This window comes from Elephantulus edwardii, unplaced genomic scaffold (assembly GCF_000299155.1).
Source record: "Elephantulus edwardii isolate Elephantulus edwardi_28Jun2011 unplaced genomic scaffold, EleEdw1.0 scaffold00036, whole genome shotgun sequence".
NCBI lineage: Eukaryota > Metazoa > Chordata > Mammalia > Macroscelidea > Macroscelididae > Elephantulus > Elephantulus edwardii.
This window is the reverse complement of record NW_006399786.1, coordinates 9,119,556-9,142,537: the sequence shown is the minus strand read 5'-3', so window position 1 is coordinate 9,142,537 and position 22,982 is coordinate 9,119,556. Positions and strand designations below refer to the sequence as shown.

The 22,982-nt window shown below is 37.1% G+C and overlaps 1 protein-coding gene across 1 annotated transcript in view; it reads left to right on the top strand.

Moving 5' to 3' along the window:
- The window catches only part of WBP4 (WW domain binding protein 4), a 27,216-nt gene extending 10,098 nt beyond the window's left edge, over window positions 1-17,118 (top strand). The window contains exons 6-11 of the mRNA XM_006884619.1: window positions 2,983-3,029; window positions 3,472-3,544; window positions 8,118-8,201; window positions 8,250-8,359; window positions 11,367-11,530; window positions 16,911-17,118. Coding sequence (XP_006884681.1) covers window positions 2,983-3,029; window positions 3,472-3,544; window positions 8,118-8,201; window positions 8,250-8,359; window positions 11,367-11,530; window positions 16,911-17,118 — 686 coding nt within the window. The remainder of the gene's footprint in view (window positions 1-2,982; window positions 3,030-3,471; window positions 3,545-8,117; window positions 8,202-8,249; window positions 8,360-11,366; window positions 11,531-16,910) is intronic.
- Window positions 17,119-22,982: the final 5,864 nt, after the last annotated feature.

The following is a 22,982-nucleotide window of genomic DNA, read 5'->3' as shown; positions in this document are numbered from 1 at the left end:
GCTCTGCCGGAGAAGGAGGCGCAATATCCTCCTGTACCAGTCAGATCTGATTTGACGGTACACGCACACAAAATAATAAGAAAATTTAAAAAAAAAAAATTTTTTTTAAAAAATTCAGAAAATTATGTGCCTTATAAAAGTGTTGTCATGCTCATTCTTCCTTAAAGATGTGTTCTTTCCAAAAAAATTAAAATTCTATGTTTTCTCAATAAAACATTTTCCAAGTATAAATTATAGGCTTAAATGGAAATAAAGCATTTCAGAGTCACCTTTGCAGATTTACCGGACTTTTGAAATTAAGTGTTCTGCTGAAGAGATTTTTCTGCTCAGAGCCACCTGGGCTCCAGAAATTGATTTCTTTTTTGTGTGTGATTGTTTTCCTAGTATAATATCTCCCTCTTGTTAGTGGTTTGGATATAAAAACTAATAAAAGAGATAATCATATGGCTTAGTAAGAATATAAAAACATCTTTTCCTTTAAAACTAAGCCAAATCCCATGGGAATTATGAGATAAATAAATGCATTTTTTTTAATAAATGCATTTATTATATGGTTACATAGCATCTTGTTTTCCAGAGACATAAAATTCTTTGACAGCCAACCAGCTAAGCATGATACAAGAAGGAATTTTAAGTGCTGTCATAGAAGTGTAATTAAAATTATGGGAAATAAAAGGAATAAAAAGTTAAGATTAAATTATTCTGATACATTATCCCAGAAGTTACCTAATATGTTAATTAAGATGAGTACATCAGTAATCATGTCATTTGACTTACTGTTTGTCGTCCTATACATAGTGCTTAGTACAGGGCCTAGTACAGTGCAGGCATAATAAATATTTTGATTGAATAGGATTTTAATAGTAAGATTAAATGGCATTATATTCTAGATAATTAGTACGCCAAAGAAAAGGTTTGAAAGTTTATTATTTGTAAGTAGAGTGTCATCTGTTTGAGATAAAACATAACATAGCAAAGAAAAATGGGAAGATAGATTGAGACAACATCACAAAAGATGAGGAGAATTAAGATAATGAGATAAGAAATACTGGAGCAACAAATATGTTTTAAAGCAACAATAGTGAATTTCATTTTTGATGTGTTGAGCTTAAAAACCTGACATACCTGTAAAACATTCAAATCACAGTTTTCCGTAGCTAATTGGAGATATATTCACATGGTGACTGTAACAGTGGGCTCAAGTATATCGGAGGTGGTGAGAACAGCACAAGATAGGGCAGGGTTCAGATCTGTTGTTCATATCTCTATGAATTACTTTTGACTCAGTGGCACTTAAAAACTAACATAACAAATTATTAGAGTCTGGAGTTAGATTGATTGAGTCTGGAAATAAAAAGTAGCAAAAAATGGCATATAACAATTTAGGAACAGACAAGATCATAACCCAGAAATCCACTGCCCTTGAGTCTGTTCCAAGGGATAGCAACTTTCTATAGGGTTTTCGAGGTTACAGATCTTAATGGAAGATTTTTATACTGTTTCTCTTGAAGATATAACTGCTGGAAATAGACTTTTGGTTTTAGCAGCTTATTCCATAACAGCACTAGGAGAGGGTAAATAAAAAAAAAGCGGGGGGAACAGTAACAAAGAAGCAAGCTCTGGTGGGATTGTCCACCCAAAGGCAGCTCCTTTCTGGCAGTTTGAGTTTGCTAGCTCCTCAAAAAGAGAAAAATGGGTGCTCTCCCATAACATTTACAGCCCCTGAGAACCTGTTGAAGAGTCAGATATGAGGCTGTACCAACTTGTTGGCAATGTGCTTGGAGTTTTGAATGTATAAGAAAAGAATGGATAGGGAAAGATGCCAAAAAAGGTGTTAGAATTGTCAGGAATGTGAGAAAATAGTATCAAAGAGTTAATCATGAGGAGAAACTTGGATTACAAATATTACTGAAGATATTTGGGGCTTAAAGGAAACTATTATATAATTTCCCTGCATTTGCTTACATTGACTGTTAACAGAAGTGCTTTATAGTTGAGTATTGACAAGATCATAAATAATTGTGTGCTAGGGACACCACCCACTCACTCTTCACTTGTAGATACATAGTTAGGTTCCACAGACTTGGTTGTTCCATGAAAACTAGCATTATGCAAAATTTGAAGATGGCACATCGTTCACTAAACAGAGGGTGGTTACAGAACTACTAAACCACTGAGAATCAGATTGACACATAACCTTGGAAGTACCAGCCTCTTGTACTCTCACCTCAGCATTTGTTTCTGCTAGACATATATTTGGGAGCTCTGGTGGCTTAGTAGCTAGAAACTGTGCTACAATCCCAAAGGTACACAGTTCAAGGCTCTGAGGAAGCATGGGTACTCTCCTCCTGTGCAATTGAATGCCTCAGAACCTGCGGGAGGGTCAGCTATGGGTCACCTTCAACCCTACAGTTCTTAACAGCTGGTGTAATTAATTTGCAAAAGAATCAGAGTAATTTTTTTTTTTTTAACTATTGTAGATGCACAGCATTGGATAACGAGACACGTAAAAGAGGTGTCTTAAGTATTTCTCAAGTTTACTTGAAAGTGATTTGGATGATGACTTATTTTCTGCCTTTTGTTGCTGTTTCTTCCTTCCTTTGTTCAATGTCTTAATTTAATATACTCTCAACTCTGTTTAATCCTGTGTGCTTCATTTCAGTCCTGCTGTTTAAATCCTACATGCTTCATTTAATTCCTTTTCTGGAAGTTTATCAGTCTTGAAGTCTATGACTTTTTTCTAAGAGAAACCATCGTCTTAATTCTATTTTTCTTTATTCTTGCTTAAATAGCCCTCATATTTTGCTGCACAGTGCTATATGTACGCTATATCCTCTTACTTTTCAGTTATATTTAAACCATATATCCATGGTGCTTTGTAAGCATTGAATATCTTGAATGTTGAAAATTTTTGTCAAATTTAATTAAAAAAAATTTTTTAAAGCGTAAGAATCTTAAAAATACAGTGTGCTTTACTTTTAGCATCTCAGTGGGAAAAGCCTGAAGGATTTGAAGGAAACTTGAAAAAGGTAACTGAAGCAAATGAATAGTTTAAAGTTCTTTATTTTTAAAGTTAACTAGTTTTATTGAATTAAGCATATTTACTTTCAAATAAGAGGATTATCCTCTCCTAGTTTTGTTCTTTTGCTTAATGTTGTTAGAAGGTGGGTGGAGGTGAAATAATAACGTTTACCCAGGAACTTCTTGCAAATATTTTTTTATTAGTTTGCAAATAACCGCATTTAGCCCTGTCTATTTGCAATGAATTGTTTTTGCCTTTCAGAGGTAATACACATTCTCTCCCTGAAAGTTGACTCACGATTAATAACAACTAGAGTTCCTGTCCATAATCAGTACTACCATCCCGAGTCCTCAAGTATCAAGAAGAGAGGTGTCTGCCTCTGCTTAGTTATTCACTGTATAGACACCATCACTACCTTCAGTTTATGCTCTTTTTATTTCCCCTTTTAGACAGTGAAACCTGTTTGGGTAGAAGGCTTAAGTGAAGATGGTTATACATATTATTATAATACTGAAACAGGAGGTAAGTATCACTTCTGATCGTATTAACTACCTAAAATTATCTCTGAAACTGCTTCTTTCATAGCTTGCTTAAGAGGAATCTAAACTTTGTCATTTAAATATAGTGAAAAACGTATTTCTGTAACATGCATCTTAAGTTTTTTTTAGTTTTTTTACATTACGAACATTAATATATGACATGATAACTGTAACCAAAAATATTCACTGAAGTCTTCTTACAACCAAACAATAGTTTAGCTTAATTAAGAATGAATGCATATTCATATAGAGCATTATACTTAAACTGTGAGATTATAGTGATGATGGCAACACAAAAGTTTAGACAGCAAAATTAGAAGACAATGAGTTTATGTTACAAAACCATGATGATTCGTGGTCTCAGTGGCTAACCAAGCAGTTTGATCTCATCAGCTACTCTGGGAGAAATGTCAGTTTCCTTAAAGATTTACAATTCGGGAAACCAGGGGGCTGTTCTAGTCTGACCTATAGGGTTACTGAGTCAGAATGGACTGAATGGAAGCGAGTTTGGTTTGAGGAATTAATGTTACTATGGAAGGAACAACTTAAAAAAAGAGCATAGAGTGATTGCAAAACTTGAAGCATGAAATTAGTATTACTAAATTAGACATGTAGATATTTATTGAATTGATAATTGTGTGGTATATATTCTTACCAACTACAAATATATACTTTTTTTTTAATGGCTAAAATGACCTTTTTGTTATTTATATAATTTTTTTGTTATTTTTGTTTTGTCACAATGAAAGTTATTTTTTAAAAAAGAGTGGCCAAAAAATACCACACAGTGATAGCATTTGTGATTGAAGCTGCATTTAAATTTTTGAGATACTATTTTAATTTCTTCGGCCATTGCTAGTTTTTTTATTATGATTATTTTAAAAATTAATCTTTTGTTTTTATGATCCTTAGAGGTAAACTAGTTCAGTTTGCCATCCTTAGAGCAAATGAATAAACTATTTTTCAATGGTTAAAATTATAAAATTTTCACTTTTATTAGCTTAGTAATGTTTTAGTTATTTAAACATACAAACATGAATGACACTATTATATATTAAGATTAAGTTTTTATCTAATTCGATTTCATATGAAATTGTCTTTTTGTTGGGTTTTCTTTAATTATTATTTTTTAATTTTTTTTTTTACTTTTGGGAGCAAACTGAAATAATCATACAATACTAGTTATCTGTATGAAGGAACGAATAATAGAAGAGAAACCTTAAATACACAGGGAAATAAATGGAACCACCCAGAAGAATATTATGGGGGGGAGAATATTATTGAAACTACAGACTCATTTGTACAAGTCTTCTCAAGAAGAGGGAGGGGAGCTCATGGAAAGTAGATAAAAACACCTTGTCTCATTTAATATGCACCTTGCATTGGAGGTCCTCTTTTAAGCAAAGGAAAGTTGTGTGTCATGTGTTCATCCAGTTAATGGGTCTTCCTCCAATTCTGTTGCTTTATCCTTCATAAAGTTCATCTTCTGAGATTATTTGCTGAGTATGCACACTGAATAAGTGTGATGAAGGATACAACCCAGGGATAGCCTTCAGGATGACAAACAACCTTTCCTCATTTGAAACCACACAGTATCCCTTTTTTTCACCCAACAACTGCCTCCTTTTTTCTACATGAGCACGATGAAGTGTTCTCCATAAATTATTGTTTTCTACGTAGTTAGTTGCCTATGCCTAGTCAGTTAAACACAGAGAAACATAACCTCCTAAAATGGTTTGATGTTGACCAATTTTTCTCTGTTATTTCCTCCTCTTTTTTTTTTTTTTTTGAGCCGATCCATAGCTGACCTTAAGGTGGGTTTTCAGAGGCAGAAAATCACAAAGCAGCTGGTAGCCTTGAATCACATGCTTTCAGGATTGCAGCATAGCTTCTTGCCACTGGGCCACCAGAGCTCCATATTTAATTTTATTAGACAAACATTTATTTGACAGTTTAAATTATTCAAAGAAAACATATACAGCGGCACAAAAAAACTGTGACATTCTGCTTTAATATAGCAGTGGTAGAAAACAGTGGATTGTGGGATAGATAGATCACAGATTTAAGACAAAAAATCTTGTAGATAAAAATTTCAGCCTTTTTATTTCACTAAACTTAAAACTAGACATGCTTTCTAGTCATCAGCATCTTCTAAGATGTTTTTCACTTTCTGGTAATTGTTAAGGATGGTTTATGCATCTCCTGGTCTAGGTGGCAGTCTGAGATAATCATGCTGAACTCTGAAGATCTCTGCCTGCTTGTTCATGGCATAATTTCTACTCTCTTCAGCCTTCATCTGTCATTTGATTTTTGTTTGGCTTCCCTTTCTTACATCACTTTTTCTTTGCCCGGTCACTTTACTGCACCAGTTAGATGTTGAAGTGCCTCCAGGAAAAGGATTGGCTGTAGTCCAGTAAGTGTTATGGGAAGGAGTGGCAGGGAGCCAAGTCTGAAACCTAGTAGCCTTGACGAGGCATTTAGGAGTGGGTCGTTGGCCCAATCCCGTGAGACCTCATGTTCCTTTGATGCTTTCTACATTGTTCAGTATTTTGCCAATAGAATCCTTCAATGTTCTAGTTAAGCCTTTTATTTTTTTTTTTATTCAGTTATTTCCGTTTGAGAAATGCAAAGCCTGTTTCGCCCTTCTGATTTTCTAATTTGAAGCTTTCGCCCATGTCATTATAATACTATCTTCTCAAGCCATCCTTTGAAATTTTCTGTTTTGTTCTGCCTTTATATAACAATCTTAAGGGGGGCAAATGGCCTTTTGAACCCCAAGTATATACACCTTGGCTTCCAGTTGATAGAATTGTTCTTTATCCTGCCAAAATGGAAGTTCTGAATTTTTTATAAAGAAAGGTAAAATAATACAACTTAATAATTAAATCCTTTCCAGCTTTGTGATTGTTAGTAAGAACCTGTCATTGCTCTTAGGTAAAATGGAGATAATTTACATATATTTTGTGGGGTTGTACCCCAAACAGATATGATATATAGTAGATGCTTAACAGATTATTTCCATTTTTTCCCCCCAGGTTATTTCTTGAAAACTCTTTAGTTCCTTGTGTAAAGTAGATTGTTGTTGTTGTTGTTATATGCCATCAAAGCAGGTACAACCCATAGAATTATGAATAACAGATCTGAGCCCTGTCTTGCACCATTCGCACACTTCCTGACACACTAATGCCCACTGTTGCAGTCCAGCTGGTTGAGGATCTGCCTCCCATTCACTGACCCTCTGCCTTTCTGAACTTCATGTCCCTCTCCAAGGAACAGCCCCTCCTAGCAACATTGCTGAAGTATGTTGGCCTCTTTGCCTCCAAAGAGCACTCTGGCTGGACTTACTCCAAGACATACTTGTTTGTTCGATGGGATGTTCGGTATTTTTCTCCAACACCACAGCTCAAATGCATCAATTCTTTTTCTGTCATCCTTATTCATTGTCCAGCTCTCAGATGCACAGCAGGTGATTGGAAAGACTATAGCCTAAATCAGATGCATATTACACCTCAAACTGACATCATTACTCCTCAATAATTTGGAGAGATCCCTAGCTGCAGATTTTGCCAGTGCAGTACATCTCCTGATTTCCTGACTTCAAGTACAAGGGTGTTGTTTATGGATCCACGTAAGATGAAGTTCACAGTTTCAGGATTTTTTTGCATCTTTCATGATACTGTCTTTCGGTCCACTGGTAAAAATCTTTGTTTTATTGATGCTGAGACACAATCCATATTGAAGGCTTTATTCATTTATCTTCTGCAGCAAGTGCTTCAAGTCCTCTTCACTTTCAACAAGCTAGGTTGTGTCATCTGCTTAACACAGGTTGTTGATGAATTTTCCTCCAGTCGTGATGCCACATTCTTCTTCATAGAGTCTAGTTTCTTCGGTAATTTGCTCAGCATACAGATTGAAATATTAAAAAAAATACAAAGAAAAGTACTATTTTTTTTATTGCTTCTGGGATGTTCCTTATATTGATATAGATGCCATACATGCTAATTTGTCCTGAACAGCTTTAGTTTATGCCTGTTACTAGAAATTATTAAAAGCCATCTTTTATACTCTTAAAAAGTATCTTGGTTGAACATTAAATTGTATGTAGTTACTCTTTTATTAAACTGCAAAATAGTTTCAACTGCTATCATTATGCTCAGTGTTCAGTAAACCACTGGATGGCAGTATAATTCTTTTTATTGAGGTGTCTTTCCCCTCTATGAAAATGCCATTTCATTCACTTATATTTTGACAACATGATTTCACTGCATCATGGTACCTCCTAGGAAATCTTAATCACATTTTCCAATATTTGGTGTTGCATAAATTGTGACAGACCTTAGAAAGTATCACTCAGTTCTAGGAACGCTTGTGTAGTTTTTACATGTAGTAAATCCAGGTTGTTGGAAATAAATTTTTAAACAGCACAGTGTTTGGAAATGTAGTGATAGCATGAAATATCATTTAATATTATGTGGTAAATGACAGGAAGTGTTAAAGTGGGAATTATTTCTGAACAAAATTGGTAACTAAATAATTAGGTAAATTATGTTGAGCAGAATCCAAATGGGAGAAGCCTGATGATTTTATACCACACCCTGGGGATGAGCTTTCTAGTAAAATCAAAGAAAACGTGAAAGACAGCCTTGAAACTTCAAAATCATCAGGCCTTGAAACTTCAAAATCATCAGGCCTTGAAACTTCAAAATCATCAGATTCACGTAGTGATTCTGATGAAGAACAGAAGAAAATAGAAGGTGATGCCTCTACAAAACCACAGAAGCTAACGATAAAGTTTAAGGTAGGTTCTTAATTTTATTATTCAAAAAAGTTTATCATCTTGATAGATTTCTTAGTCTTCTGGCAAAGGTATCTATTTTGCTTGTACTAATTAATGGATAAGGTATACCTGATCCAAGCCATGGTATTTCCAGTTCTTTTATATATATATCTGAATATTTGATGATTACTAAAGAAGGACAAGAGAAAGAAAAAACTAGAATGAGGGTCAGACAGAACTTGTCCTGAAACAGAGAGAGGCCAAAACAAGGGTAAGAAATGCTGAAGTAACAAAGAGGAACAGGAAATTCAAAGGACAGCTCATGAACAGATATAAACTTTGAATTGCAATATTGAGGGATTCTGCCAGCAAATATTGAATGATGAACAAAGCATCAAAAGCTGGAAGGAATACATACAATCAGTGTACCAAAAAAAATTGGTTGATAGAGAACCATTTCAGGAAGTGGCATATGATCAAGAACCAATGATAATGAAGGAAGAAGTTTAAGCTGTGCTTAAAGCATTGGCAAAAAATAAGATCTCACAAGTTCAGAGAATACCAATAGAGTTGTTTCAAATACTGCTTTGGGGGTACTCACTAGTCTATGCCAAGAAATTTGGAAGACAGTCAAGACTGGAAGAGATCCATGTTTATTTTTTTTATAAAAATAAAGATCCACCACAGTGGACATTATCAAAAAATAACATTAACATCACATGTGAGTACACTATAGGTGAAGGTTTTATTTTTTTAATTATTAGAACAGTACATCAATAAGGAACTGCCAGAAATTCCAACTGGATTCAGAAAGAGGCCATGGCAAAAGAGATAACACTGATGATATGTGAAGGATCTTGACTGAAAGAGAATACCAGAATTGTGTTTTATTGCCTATGCCAAGATATTTGGTCATATCGATCATAGCAAATTATGATTAACATTGAGAAGAATGTAAATTCCAGAACATTTAATTGTGCTCATGTGAAACCTGGACATAGACCAAGAAGCATTATCTGAAAAGAACAAGGAACAGTTTTGTGGTTTAAAATCAGGAAAGATGTATGTCAATGTTATTGCCTTTCTCCATGCCTACTCAGTATGTATGTTGAACAGTTCATCTATGAAGCTGGACTATATGGAGAAGAATGTGGGATTAGGATTGGAGGAAAACTCATCAATAGCCTGCATTATGCATATGAAACACCCTTGTTTGCAAAAGTGAGAAGACCTGAAACACTGAAGGTCAAAGATTCCATCTTTCAAAATGAATTACATCTCACCATCAAGAAAACAAAAATCTTCCCCACTGAACCAGTAGACAACACCATGGGACATGGAGCAAAGATTTTGTAGATGTTAAGGATTTCATTTTACTTGGATCCTTAATCAGCATCCATAGTAGTAGCAATCTAGAAATCAAAAGACATGTTTCATTGGGGAAATCTGCTGTCAAATTCTTCTCCAGAATACTGCAGAACAAGGAGATTAGTTTAAAGACTTAAGGTGCCCCTGATGCATTATGATTTTTTCATTTTTTCCTGTGCATCTGAAAGTTGGAGAGTAAATAAAGATGACAGAAGAATCAATGTCTTTGAATTGACTTGGAGAAGAGTACAGACTGTTCGTGATGGGTGGCCAAAAGAACAAACAAGTAAGACTGGAAGAAGTACAATCAGCGTGCTTGTTAGAGACAGACATGATGGAATTTCTTCTTGGATCCTAAGGGCATGTTGTCAGGAGGGCTCAGTCCTTGAAAAAAGACGTCATGCTGGGAAACCTGAAGCATGACTTGTTACAGTGGTTGTAACAGTGGTGGCTGGTATGTTGGGAATCTTGAAGATGGTACAGAATATTTCTGTTTCACTTCGGGTCACTAAGTTGTAGTTGACTGGATGGCACTTAACAATCTATGTACAAGAGATAGATATTAAATAACATGTAAGTAAAACTTAAGCACTTTCATATTGACATGAACATAATTGTACTTTGTGTCATGTCATGTGTCGACAGTACTTTTAAGCTCATAAAAGAGAGCTTAACAAGATGGACTGACACGATGACTATAATAATGATCCCTAGTGTGGGCTCAGAGATGATGAGGATGGCACAATTTAGGGCAGGGTTCAGAACTTTTGGTCACAGGTTGCTAAGTTATAGGCAACTCGGTGGCACCTAAAATGAAGATGACTGCAGAATGGGTATGAAAGGAAAATGGTGCCAGATTTGCCAAAGTCATTAGTAAATATGGAGTATAGACCAGAGGTTAGATCAGGGAAGAAGGGAGAGAGGCATTGAGTGAAGAGCGAAGTAAATATAATACTGTGACCAGTGATACTTGAGAAACAAGAAGAATGAGTTATCTGAAAGCAATCACCGTTACTAATGGAAAGTACTTGGTGTCTCTTAGCTGCCACCCATGGTTACACAGTTTGCAGAGACTGAACACAGCACATCGTCCACTAAACTGAATGAGTGACATGAAAATACCAGCTCTCACCAAGGATGGCCATGGGAGCTGTTTGCACCCTAAGGCAGTACCATTTTCTAATTCACACATAGTTACTGGTTTTAGGCTAATGAGGCTTTGGCAGTGCCTTCAAGGTAACATTTCTGTGAAGGTTAATAGGTTGAGAGAGTAGTTTCAATATATAATGGATAAAGAAGAAAGTAATGACATGATATCAAATTCACGGGAGGCACATTATAAAAAATAAATCACTGTTAGACACATGAGCAAGGACAGAAAGCAGAGAAGAAAGGGAAGTATCCTTAGCTGTACATCTGCTAGTAATAGCATCATGTTTTATTTTTGTGAGTAGCCTTCATATATTAGAATTGAAGACATAAGGAAAAGCCTAATCAGTCATTGAAGGTCTTTTATGTTCATGTATTTTGATAATGTACAGATTTAAACAATTTGGTTTCCTACTTAAAAATCTGTAATAAAGTTTAAAATCTCTGTGTTAAAGCTATTTGATTATTCTGGTAGTTTTGCTTAAAGTATGTTATTTCTTAACCTTTTCAGGAAAAAAATAAGAATAATGAAGAAGGAACTAAATTAACATCACAGAAAGAAAAAATTCTGCCAGAAAAGGTTTCATCAGGTCCAAAGGAAGAAAAACCCAAAGCAGTTAAAAAGCCAAACCCATATGGAGAATGGCAAGAAATTAAACAAGAGATTGAGTTACCGTAAGTAACTGAAATTTCTTTATTGCACCATTTTTACAGATAACTTGTATCATAGGGTTGCAGACTGAGGGCAAAGTATTTTTATAATTATTAATAATGAGACAGATAACCAAGAATGAGATAGAACAGAGAGCATAAAAAAAAGGGCCAGCATTTCTCTACTGAAGGGCCCCATTCCAGCTTCCCTGTATCTTTATTGAAAATTATCAGGAAGTAAATCACAAAGAAAATTCAATGCAAATGAAGCCAAGTTCTTTCTATTGAAAACCTTCTGCTTGACTCAGTAGGGAGGGGTCAGCAAATACAATGCAAGAATCCGGTAAACTGTTAAGGATTGCCTTAGTGCCTCAGGGTGAACTCCAGTTTGTATTGCCTCCCCCACATCCTGAAATAGCATTTGGTTTATTAGAATTATTTAGTATTGGCTTCCCATATCACAGTGTTTCCATAAACTATAATAATTAACTTCATAGATATTATCTGTGCTCATTAAAAGTGTTCGTAATTTCTCTACTTCTAGAGTTGTGGGGTTTTTTTATTAAATATTTTAAAAATAAAGTGATCAAAAGTAAGCTAATAGCTGCTACTTCTGTTGACCACAGTCATTCGTAGTAAGTGGGTATGATCAGTCTGTCACAGAAACAAACACCTGCGTATTCAGTAAATGCTTTGGAATGAATATCTGAATGTAAGGAAAAAGCTCTTAGCCAGTATTCTTGTTTAAGAGAATCAAACTAAATAGCACATAGTAAATTAATTTTAAATCTTAGCAAGCCTAAGTGTCTTCACAGTAGTTATTAAGAATTTAAGGTTAATGTGAAGAGGGTGTTCCTATCCTGCTGCTTTTATTGTGAGAAATGTTTCTGACATCTTCTGATGCCCTTTTAATGTACAAATAGCAAGTATTTTGGTATGTGTAGGGATTAGGTGGCTTTTTAAATCAAGTCATCAGGTCACTGTGTCTGTATCCTACTCTCTGTTGTGCCTTACTCTGGAGGTAGGCTTTTCCTACCTAGTAGTAAAGCTTATATAACTGTGATTTCAGGAGAGAAAGGGGGGGAAATGGAAATGTCTTCACCAGCAGTTTTGCAGAAAAGGTCCTACTTCGTTTACTTCCCATTTATTTCTAAACCACTGCAATTTTTGCTTTTTATTCATTCTTGTTGTACATTTGTCTTCCCACTCCCTGCCTACCCCCTTCCCCACTCCATTTTACAGTGTACCTCTTGTTCCAGATTGTTGTTATTCATAAAATACCTGATCATTTATTCCTTTTAGACAGTTGGCCCCCCTCGTCTGTTCTAATGCAGTATTTATTATCTATCCACTCTTTTCCTAGTCTCTTCCCAACCCCTCATGCAAGTCCTGTTTTATAACAGTGGCGTAATGTAGTATTTTTCCTTTTGTGACTGAGATATTTCACTGAGCATAATATCTTCCAGGCTAACTCATGTTGTATAATGTTTTACAAGTTTATTGTTTTTCAGTGATACATAATACTCTTTTTTTTTTTGTTTGTAATACTCTCTTGTGTGAATGTTCTATCATTGTGTAAATGTACTATCATTTTTCTATCTATTTGTTCATGGGCATTTGGGATGCTTCTGTCTCTTTTCTTTTGTGAATAATAATACAGAAATAAACATGAATGCGAATACATCTGTTTGAGTCATGGCTCTGGTTGTGTCAAGAAATCTGGAGAACAACCATTTGGCCAACTGACTGGAAGAGATCTATATTTCTTCCCATTCCAAAGAAAAGTGACCTAACAGAGTGTGGAAGCTATAGAACAATAATGTTGATTTCACACGCAAGCAAGATTCTACTGAAGATTATAAAAAAACGACTGGAACAGCACATCAGCAGAAAACTGCCAGAAGTCCAGGCTGGGCTTAGAAGGGGTCATGGTACTAGGGATATTATAGCCAATATTAGATGGATCTTGGCTGAAAGCAGGGAGTACCAGAGGAATGTCTATCTGTGCTTCATTGATTATGCAAAGGCATTTGACTGTGTGGACCATAACAAGTTGTGGCTGACTCTGAGAAGAATGGGAATCCCAGAACACTTGATTGTGCTAATGTGAAACCTATACTTGAACCAAGAGGCAGTTGTCAGAACAGAGCAAGAAAACACTGCATGGTTCAAAATTGGGAAGGGCGTGCGCCAGGGATGTGTCCTGTCTCCATACCTTTTCAACCTGTATTCAGAACAGATCATCCGGGAGGTTGAGCTCTATGATGAGAAGTGCTGCATCAGGATTGGTGGAAGATCTGTCAACAATCTGCGTTATGCAGATGACACAACCCTGCTTGCTGAAACTGAGGAGGACCTGAAGTGCTTGCTGCAGAGGGTCAAGGACTGCAGCCTTCAATATGGATTGAAGCTCAACATCAAGAAAACAAAGATTCTCACCACTGGGCCTATTGGCAGCATCAGTATGGAGGGTGAAGAGATTGAGATTGTTCACAGCTTTAGTCTGGTTGGCTCCACATCAACACTCTTGACACCAGAAGCCAGGAAATTAAAAGATGTATTGCTATAGGAAAGTCTGCTGTTGGGGACCTCTCTAAAGTATTGAAGAGCAACAGTGTCTCTCTGGAGACTAAGTTGCGTCTGATACAGGCCATGGTCTTTGCAATCACTTGTTAGGCATCAGAGAGTTGGACAATGAATAGGGAGGATAGAAGGAAAATTGATGCCTTTGAGCTTTGGTGTTGGAGGAGAGTATTGAGGGTACCATGGACTGCTGAGAAAACAAACAGATTCATCCTGAAGAGGGTTAGACCAAGCTGCTCCTTGGAGGCAAGGATTCTGAGGCTTCATCTGACATACTTTGATCATGTTGTAAGGAGAGACTGGTCCTTGGAGAAGGACATCATGCTTGGGAGGGTGGAGGGACAGCACAGGAGGGGAAGGCCATCTATGAGATGGTTTGATTCGGTGACTGGGGTAATTGGGATGAGTGTGTCGGAGACAGTGAGAGTGGCACAGGACAGAGCAGAGTTTAGGGCTGTTGTACATAGGGTTGCTATGAGTCGCAAGCAACTCGATGGCACATAACAACAACATATTCCCAGTAGTGGAATTGCTGGGTCAAATATATTGTTGCTTCCAACTTTTTGAGAAAATGCTCGACTCCCTTCCATAGTAGCCATACTATTTTACAACCCCACCAGCAGTGAAAAGAGTTCTAATCCCTCCACAACCTCTGTAGTATTTGTTGTTGTCTGACCTGTTGAACTTTGTTCTTGTTGCTGGTGTGAGGTGATACTTAGTAGTTCTGATTTGCATCTCTCCACTGTGATTTTTTTTTTTTTTTAATTGACCTAAAAACTCATAAACTGAAAAGGGAGGAAAAGTAGTTCCGGAAGGTGAAAGAGGTTAATTGGGGCAGTTCTAGTAATATTAAAGGGACAGTGGGAAGTTGGGCAGGCCAAAATGAAATGTCTGTGTGCCTAGTGCACTGTCTGCCACTTAGTAGACGTTACATTTTTGTTTTTTATTTTATTAGTTTTTTTGTGTGTACCGTCAAATCGTGTCTGACTGGTACAGGAGGAGATTGCCCGTCCTTCTGCAGAGCATCTGGTGCATTTGAACCACATACCTCTGGGATTACAGTGCAGCTTCTTGCCACCAGGCCACCAGAGCTCCAGTAGACATTACTTGTTGTAAGGTGTCATCGAGTTAGTTTGAACTCACAGCAATCGTATGTATGACATAACAAAACACTGCCAATATAGTTTCTTGGATTTTTATTGTTCTCAGTCTAAGGTAGCTTTTTTAAACTTTCTTTGGCCTCTGGAAAAAAATAATCTTCTCTCTTATTCTTCAGATCAAGCTGAGTGTGAGTATATGACCTGGGTTTTAGTCAGATTAAGTACAGATCCAGACACCATATGTCTTCTTAAATGGCATTCTTCATTTCTTGATACCTGGCACTTTTAGCATTTAATCCATTCTTTTAGGATGTTTTGGTATTTTTTTTCTCGTAATGCCCTTTCTGGCAGTCAAGGTAGTCTTTTGCTTTTAAGTGATAGAAGTTTGAGTTAGCGTAAAGAAAAAGACTGTTCAAGTATTCCAAGGAAAAAGCTGCTTTCAGGCTGTAGGAGGGCTGCCAGGGTTAGGGGAGTAGTGCCTAGAACACTGGCAGGATTCTCCACACCCTGTCTCTCAACATGCAAATTCTTTTCTCTGTCTCTGCAGAAAAGCTTTTTTCAGCTAGTTTCTTTCTTCATTGTGATTCCTGACAAGTTATATACTCTTTAGAGAGAATTTAGCATAATGATTTTTCTGGTCCATGTTCAGAAAATCTCTTGTGTGCTATTGGTGAGTGTAACAAGCTTTAGTTCCGTCCTCTTTCTTCAAACAGCTGACTGTTCAAAGAGTAATCTACTATAATGTTAATCAGGACTTAACCCAGAGCTAGTTAAATGATCTTCATACTGTCTGGTCATATTTCTCTGGAGAAATAGAAACAGTGAGATACAGAGAGAATTTATTTCAGGAGATTGGCTTGTGCATTTGTTAGGAATGAGTCTTAAAGCCTTAGGTCAGGCAACAGGCTAAAGATGACTGGTGACAAGATTACAGGAGACTGGGAAGTCCAAAATCCCCAAATCAAATGACAGGCTAGAAATTTCTACAGGATTGTGCTGTGCTCCAAGATCTATAGTTTGTAGTTCAGACAATTGGAGAGAGAGAGAGAAATATCTGCCAGCATACTCCATCTAGTCAGAAGACAAAGTACGTGCTCCAAAATGTAATTACATTACATTGTCTTGTAGAAGGTGATTATATCACCTAGTGGAACAGCAGCCAGTGTATTATTTGGCCCAACCACTCAGAATCATAGTTTAGCCAAGTTGACACATAAAATTCACCATTACATTATCATCATGGATGGGGAAAGGACTAGTTCCTAGGAGAGGGGCACTGAGCAAACCATCACATGAAGGGCTGTTACTCTAGGTTATTAAAGGTTCTTGATTTCATCCTTTGTAAGCTTCAGGATATTTGTCAGTCCATAGCAGATCAATTTCTATAAATGTCTCTTAGCTATCTATTTAGCTTGTATTCCTAATCCTCTCTAAATAAGCACGATCATCTGCTTCATGGGTATGTACTTTATGCAACAGGAATAAAAGGAGAGACTTCCTGACATGAGTCCACTTAAGTTCTAGTTCTGTACTTAAAGTAATTCTGTAAAATTAATCTTTGTTTTAAAATAATTTTTTGCTCTAAGATGACTAGGTTCTACCTTTTCATTATTACTCACTACATCATGAGACAGGTGATTTTGTGGGCTTGGTGGGCTCACAGGTTATGCCCCTAGTTTTTTCTTTCCCTGTCAAATAATGGTTCTTATTTTCTGTTCTAGTGAGGAGGTAGATTTAGAACTTCCAAGCACTGAAGAATATGTGTCAACTGCAGTAGCTGATGGTGGTACTGAATCCAGGGTGGTATTTAAAGAAAAGACAGTCACTTCTCTTGGCATTGTGGCAGATGGATTGGCTCCAGTCTTCAAAAAGAGAAGAATTGAAAATGGAAAATCTCGAAATTTAAGACAACGAGGTGACGATCAGTAACTTTAAAGAAAGCTTGTCATATGTACTTTTTGGACAAAATAGGGACCATGCATCTTGAGCTTTCTTGTGTTTTTTTAAGTGCTTTGAAGCTAAAAATTTTGATTTATTCTAAATTGTATTTTATGTAAATGATAATAAACCTTTTTCATGTGAAATGTATTTTGGTTCCTATAATGGAAGCCTATTATATTGCATAGTAATACAGTGTATTGTTATATTTCATGACTAAAATTGCTAATTATGTCATCATTTAAGATGCTATGTATCTGTGATTTAAAACATGGAAAAGCAAGGCATTTCTATAGTTCTTAATCATATGAATATATATATCCTATACTGAAAGTGCATTCTTTTTATGCACTGGTAATAACTATTATCCAAGAACTAAGACTTAGACCACATTAAGAGGAGATCCACAACCCAGTAAGAATTCTGCTAAAAGACTGATGTAGAAAAATGTGTGTTTATTAGTGTGTTGTCCTGTGCTGTTGGGTTGATTGCAATGCGTATTGATCTTGGTCGGAGAACAGGTTCCATGAAGTTTCCTTGGCTGTAACCTCCAGGATCCAATAGTTTATTCTTTTCTCCTGTGGAACCCCTGATGGGTTCAAACCACTGACCTTTGATTCGGCAGCCAAAAGTTTAACGATCACGCCACCAGGACTCCTTGTGTATTGGTATATCTCAGTCCATTTAAAGTCTAGGGCCAAGAACTAGGTACTTAGGTACTTCACATGTAGTGCTCATTGTAGAGTCAGACTTGACCAAAGGTAGAAATGTATGTTTACCTCATTTTTTTTGGAAAAGCTACAACTCTTGCTTAAGCATTTCCACTTTGAACTAGGCAATATTGTAGGAACTAGGGATAGAAAAGCAAGTGTTTCTAATCTACCAGCTCTCCAAGGGAGAAGGATAGGCAGTCTCCTCCTGTGTGATTAACTGCCCCTGGAAACCCACTGGACGGTCAGCTATGAGTCAGTTCTGACTTGACAGCATACAGAACAACAAGGGATAGAAAGATGAATGAGACATAACCGTATTCTTCAGAAGTTCATATTGCAGCATAGTCCTCCCTATGCCCCATTTGTGCACTCTGTTTTAGCTCTTAGTGGGGGAGTGTTTCAGGGGTTTTGTGTGTATGAAATTTTAGAGTGAATGATGTTAGCAAGTAACACTTTTTATACAGATTGTCCCATGACACTAGTTACCCTTTTTAAAATGTGTGAGCAGTCTCGTTATTTTACTTAGGCTTGTTCTGCTTCCATTAATCTAGCTACACTCCCCTCCTTGTCTTGTTAGCATTTTCCTTGTGCAGGGGAGGTGGTTGGTAAGTGCTGACCATTTGGTCTTACAGAATTACTGTTTAAGGGACACAGTACTGCAGCTGATGTTTTTTATTTACGATCTATACTATTGTTTGACTGAAAGGTGACTGCCAAGAGTTAGAAAATGTTTTGACAAGGTTTTTTTAAAGTTACGTAGATCAAGTCTTGAACTGAAATGGTGTCTCCCTAGTGATTTGAATTCCCCGGTGGCTCTGAAAGAGTAAGATGGAGTATCTCCAAAACCTGCAAAAGGAGTCATCTGTGAGTTTTTGTTTAAAAACTTGTAAAAGTGAGCACTTAGCCAAGCCAGAATTGTCCCCTCTTCTCATTAAATTTCTAAATAAGTGAAATTTTTTTGTTTAACCCATTTGACATAAGTACCTTCCCTTTAATATAGCTATAAATTCTTGAAAGTATTTTTTTCTAAATTGTATTTAACTTTTGGTAGAAATAATTGTCCTTTTAAGGTTATTAGTGTACATGTTAAAAAATGTTAGGTTATTAAAAACGTCATGGAAATAAATATTGTGAGTTTTCTTCTAATATTGATCATTGTCAGCTTAGCATTGGTAAGATGCTATTTGCAGATACGTCTTTATATCTTTCATCTCCTTACTGGGACATTTCAGGAAATGTTTAACATGAATAATTGTGTTAGAATTTTTGCTATCCCATTCATAGTCTAGCAAAACAATGAATTATGTTGCATGATTTTTCATTGGAAAAGAGGAGAGACTATGAATAGAATGTGAATATACTTTCTCTCCATTGAGCTTTTACAGAATAAGCAGTTGCCAAAATGAGCACAGCCCCCTGTGGGAAGAATGGAAGAAGCTTCTAGAGAAGCAGAAGGTGAAGGAAGAGCTTGATGCCTGTGAGAGAGAATTCAGGAAGTGTGTGGAATTCCAGGAGACACCTGCTGTCCCCCAAAGCAACAGGAATGAGATCAAGATATCAAAGAGCTGCAGACAACCTGCAGCTGTAGTACCAGGCTAGCATGAGTGAGCAGGGCTGGCTCTGGGCAGTTCAGGAATAGCTAGACGGTCAGCTTCAGTGCTGCCGGAAAGAGCTATGCCAACTCAAGGAGAAATCCTCAGTTTCCAAAGACATCAAGGGTGAAAAGGGTAGTAGGAATAAGAACAAGAAGGCCAATGGGAATAAAAATAGGAAGCCGAGTCTGGAAACATTTGAGGGCTGCACTGAGGACAAAAAGTCTGGAGGTTGTTCTATACTACAGGGCAGGCCAGAGGGAACTAGTTAGCAAGAGAGTGAGAAGAGGAGTGTGAGGAGGAGAAAGAAGAGATTAAAAAGCAAAGAGACCAGAGAGAAATACTCTAAGCAATTGAGTCTTTCGAGTCTTTCAGAAATTGACTCAGCAAGACATCTAGAAGATGATGAAGAGCTCCGTAGCCTGGTGATTGAGGAAAGTAAGAGCAGTGAGGAATCTAGCCTGGAAACTTCAGAAGAAATTCCCTCAGATATACTGAGAGCAAAAAGAACATGTTTGGGATGTAGAAGCCTGTGGTGGTCTTGGCCGTTGCAGCTGTGGTTCTGTATTTCTTACCCAACATGTGACAGCAGGAAGCACAGTTTTGCCTCATGGACTGATGGCAGATGTGAGCCAGCTGATGGGGCAGATGCCTTTGGCCACTATCCTCAACTTCCTGGGGCCATTGTGCCAGAGTCCCACCCTACCCTTATGCCCCATGCATTCCCAATCCCTTAGCCTCAGTCACCCAGGCTGGAAAAGGCTTGTGAAGAGTTGCTGGCTCACATATCCTGCCTTGTGTGAGAATCTAGGTTCCTTGTAATTAAATATCAACCAGATTTTTTTTAAAAAAAAAAAAGGCAAATCTTAAGCTAAACCTCGTTTTAAGGATTGCTCAGGAAAGACTGCTGAAAATGAAACCAAAAATTTTAATAAATTCAATCTTGAAAAATTAGACTAATGTGCTCTGAAAGGATGAGTAGAGAATATATATGCTTTAACCTGAATTTTTGTTCAGAAGTATTTGATATACTTTTATGATCTTTTGGTTTCATTTGTGTGTGTAATTATAAAATGTTACGTTCTTAACTCTAAAGACATAAATAATACAGAAATAAATTTAAAACAATTAAAATCCTAATTCTTTTTGGATTACCACTGTAGATTTGGAGCTTCTACCCCATAAATGAATGAGCCCTGTGGGTATGTGTGGGTAGCATTGAACATTTAATCCACAAGGTCTACTTTGTGAATAAACTTTATTCAAAGGAACACAATCTAAGCATCCAAAAGTAGTTTTGGTTTTTTAGTGGATGTTTTATAAATGGCTAGGAGTTGTTAAGGGCCATGGAGTCAAGTAGAACTTAGAGGGACCCCATGAACAATAGATCTGAACTCTGTCCCATCCTGCACCATCCTTATCATCCCCAACACGTCTGAGTCCATCTCATTGAGGACCTTCCTCTCCTTAACTAACTCTCCACTTTTCTAAGCAAGATGTCATTTTCCAAAGAATATCTTCTCCCAATAACATACCGAAAATATGGGAGGCAAAATTTCATAAACCTTGCTTCCAAGGAACATTCTAGTTGCACTCTGCCAGCATACATTTGTTAGTTCTTTTTGCTGTCTGGGATACGTATATTCAACACTCTTCTCCAACATCACAACTTTAATGTATTGATTCTTCTATTATCCTTGTTAATTGTCCAGCTCTCAGATGCATAGCAGGTGACTGGAATCAGGTACATCTAAGTCTTTAGACTGACATCATTGCTCTTCAGTATTTTGGAGAGGTCTTTGATAGCTGACTTTCCCAATGCTATCTGCCTCTTCACTGCTGGTACCAAGGTTATTGGGCGTGGATCCAACCAAGATGAAATCATTGACAATTTAAGTCTTTTCTCCATCTGTCATGATGTTGTCTGTTGGCCAGTGGTGAAGATTTTTCTTTTCTTGATGTTGAGATATAATCCGTGTTGAAGATTGTTGTTCTTGATCCTCTGCAGAAAGCTATCCAGGTCCTCCTCACTTACGCAAGCGAGGTTGTGCCATCTGTATAAAGCAGGTTGTTGATGAGCCTTCCTACAGTCCTGATGTCACACTCCTCTTCATAAAGTCCAGCTTCTCAGATGATTTTCTTTTTTTTTTTAAATTTTTATTTAAATTTATTTATTTTATGTGTGTACCGTCAAATTGGATCTGACTGGTACAGGAGGCGATTGTTCCTCTTCAGCAGAGCATCTGGTGGATTTGAACCACGCACCTCTGGGATTGCAGTACAGTTTCCTGCCACTAGGCCACCAGAGCTCACCTGATGATTTTCTAAGCATACAGATTGAATAGGTATGAAGACGAGGATATCGCCCTGTCACACATCTTTCCCAGTTTCTCGGGGGAGCTGGAGTGCCATCTTTGCCAAGGAATAACAGCACCCAGAAGTAAGCCAGACTTCAGGCAGAGGACAAGTGTGACCAGAGCCTGAGCCAACCTCACGAAAAAGTAGGGTCAGCCAGGTTCTGCTGGTTTAGATGTATAGCATTTATTGACCAGTTTGCTATATTGGTTGGGGGTGAGAGTGACTCATAGTTGACCCTCCTTTGGTTTTCCAAGGTTGTGACCACACAGGAAGACATTGCCCATCTTTCTTCCTGGGATCCTCTGGTAGATTGGAATCGCTAGAGACGCTCAGCCTTAAGATTAGCAGTGCACCTCCCTATAGTAATCAAAAGGCACTGTTAATGATATAACAATGGAATGGACAGTCCAGAACTAAACCCACACACCTAGGAGCAATTGATTTTTACATGGTTGCTAAAATCATTTCATGAACAAGAAAGAGTCTCTTAAGTAATATGCACTGTCAAAGTTGTATTTCCACGTGGCTATCTGTACCTCACACCATATACAAACAACAATTTCAAAATGGATTTTAAAGACCTTAATGTTAAAATTTAGGTAACATCAGGATTAGAGAAAGACTCAGCAACAACCAGTGTTAATGCAAGTGACACAACCTTGTTTGCAGAAAAGAGTTTGAAGTTGTCAACAGTTTCATGTTATTTAGATCTTTAATATCCATAGCTGCAATCAAGAAATCAAAAGATGTGTTGTTACATTGAGTAAGTCTGTCAAGGACCTCTTTAAAAGGCTAAAGAGCAAGGACATAAATGTTTCAAGACTGCCATTTACTATGCATGTGTAAGTTGAACAGTGTACAAAGAAGACTGAAGAAGAGTTGATACCTTTGAATTGGATAGGCAAAGTGTATTGAATATGCCAAGATAACAAGGAAGTCTGTCCTGGAGGAAATGCAACAAGGTTGCTCCTTATGGGTAAAGATAGTGAAACTTTATCTTACATACTATGGACATATTGTCAGGAGAAAGACTACTGGAAAAGATACAGTGGTCAGAGCAAGGAGGACATTTAACAACATGTGTTGACACAGTGAGTGTAACAGTGGGCTGGGGCATTTCAGTTTGTGAGGATGGTGCAGGATAGTGTACAGATTATCAACAGATCTGATCATCAGTTCATGGGGCCACTGT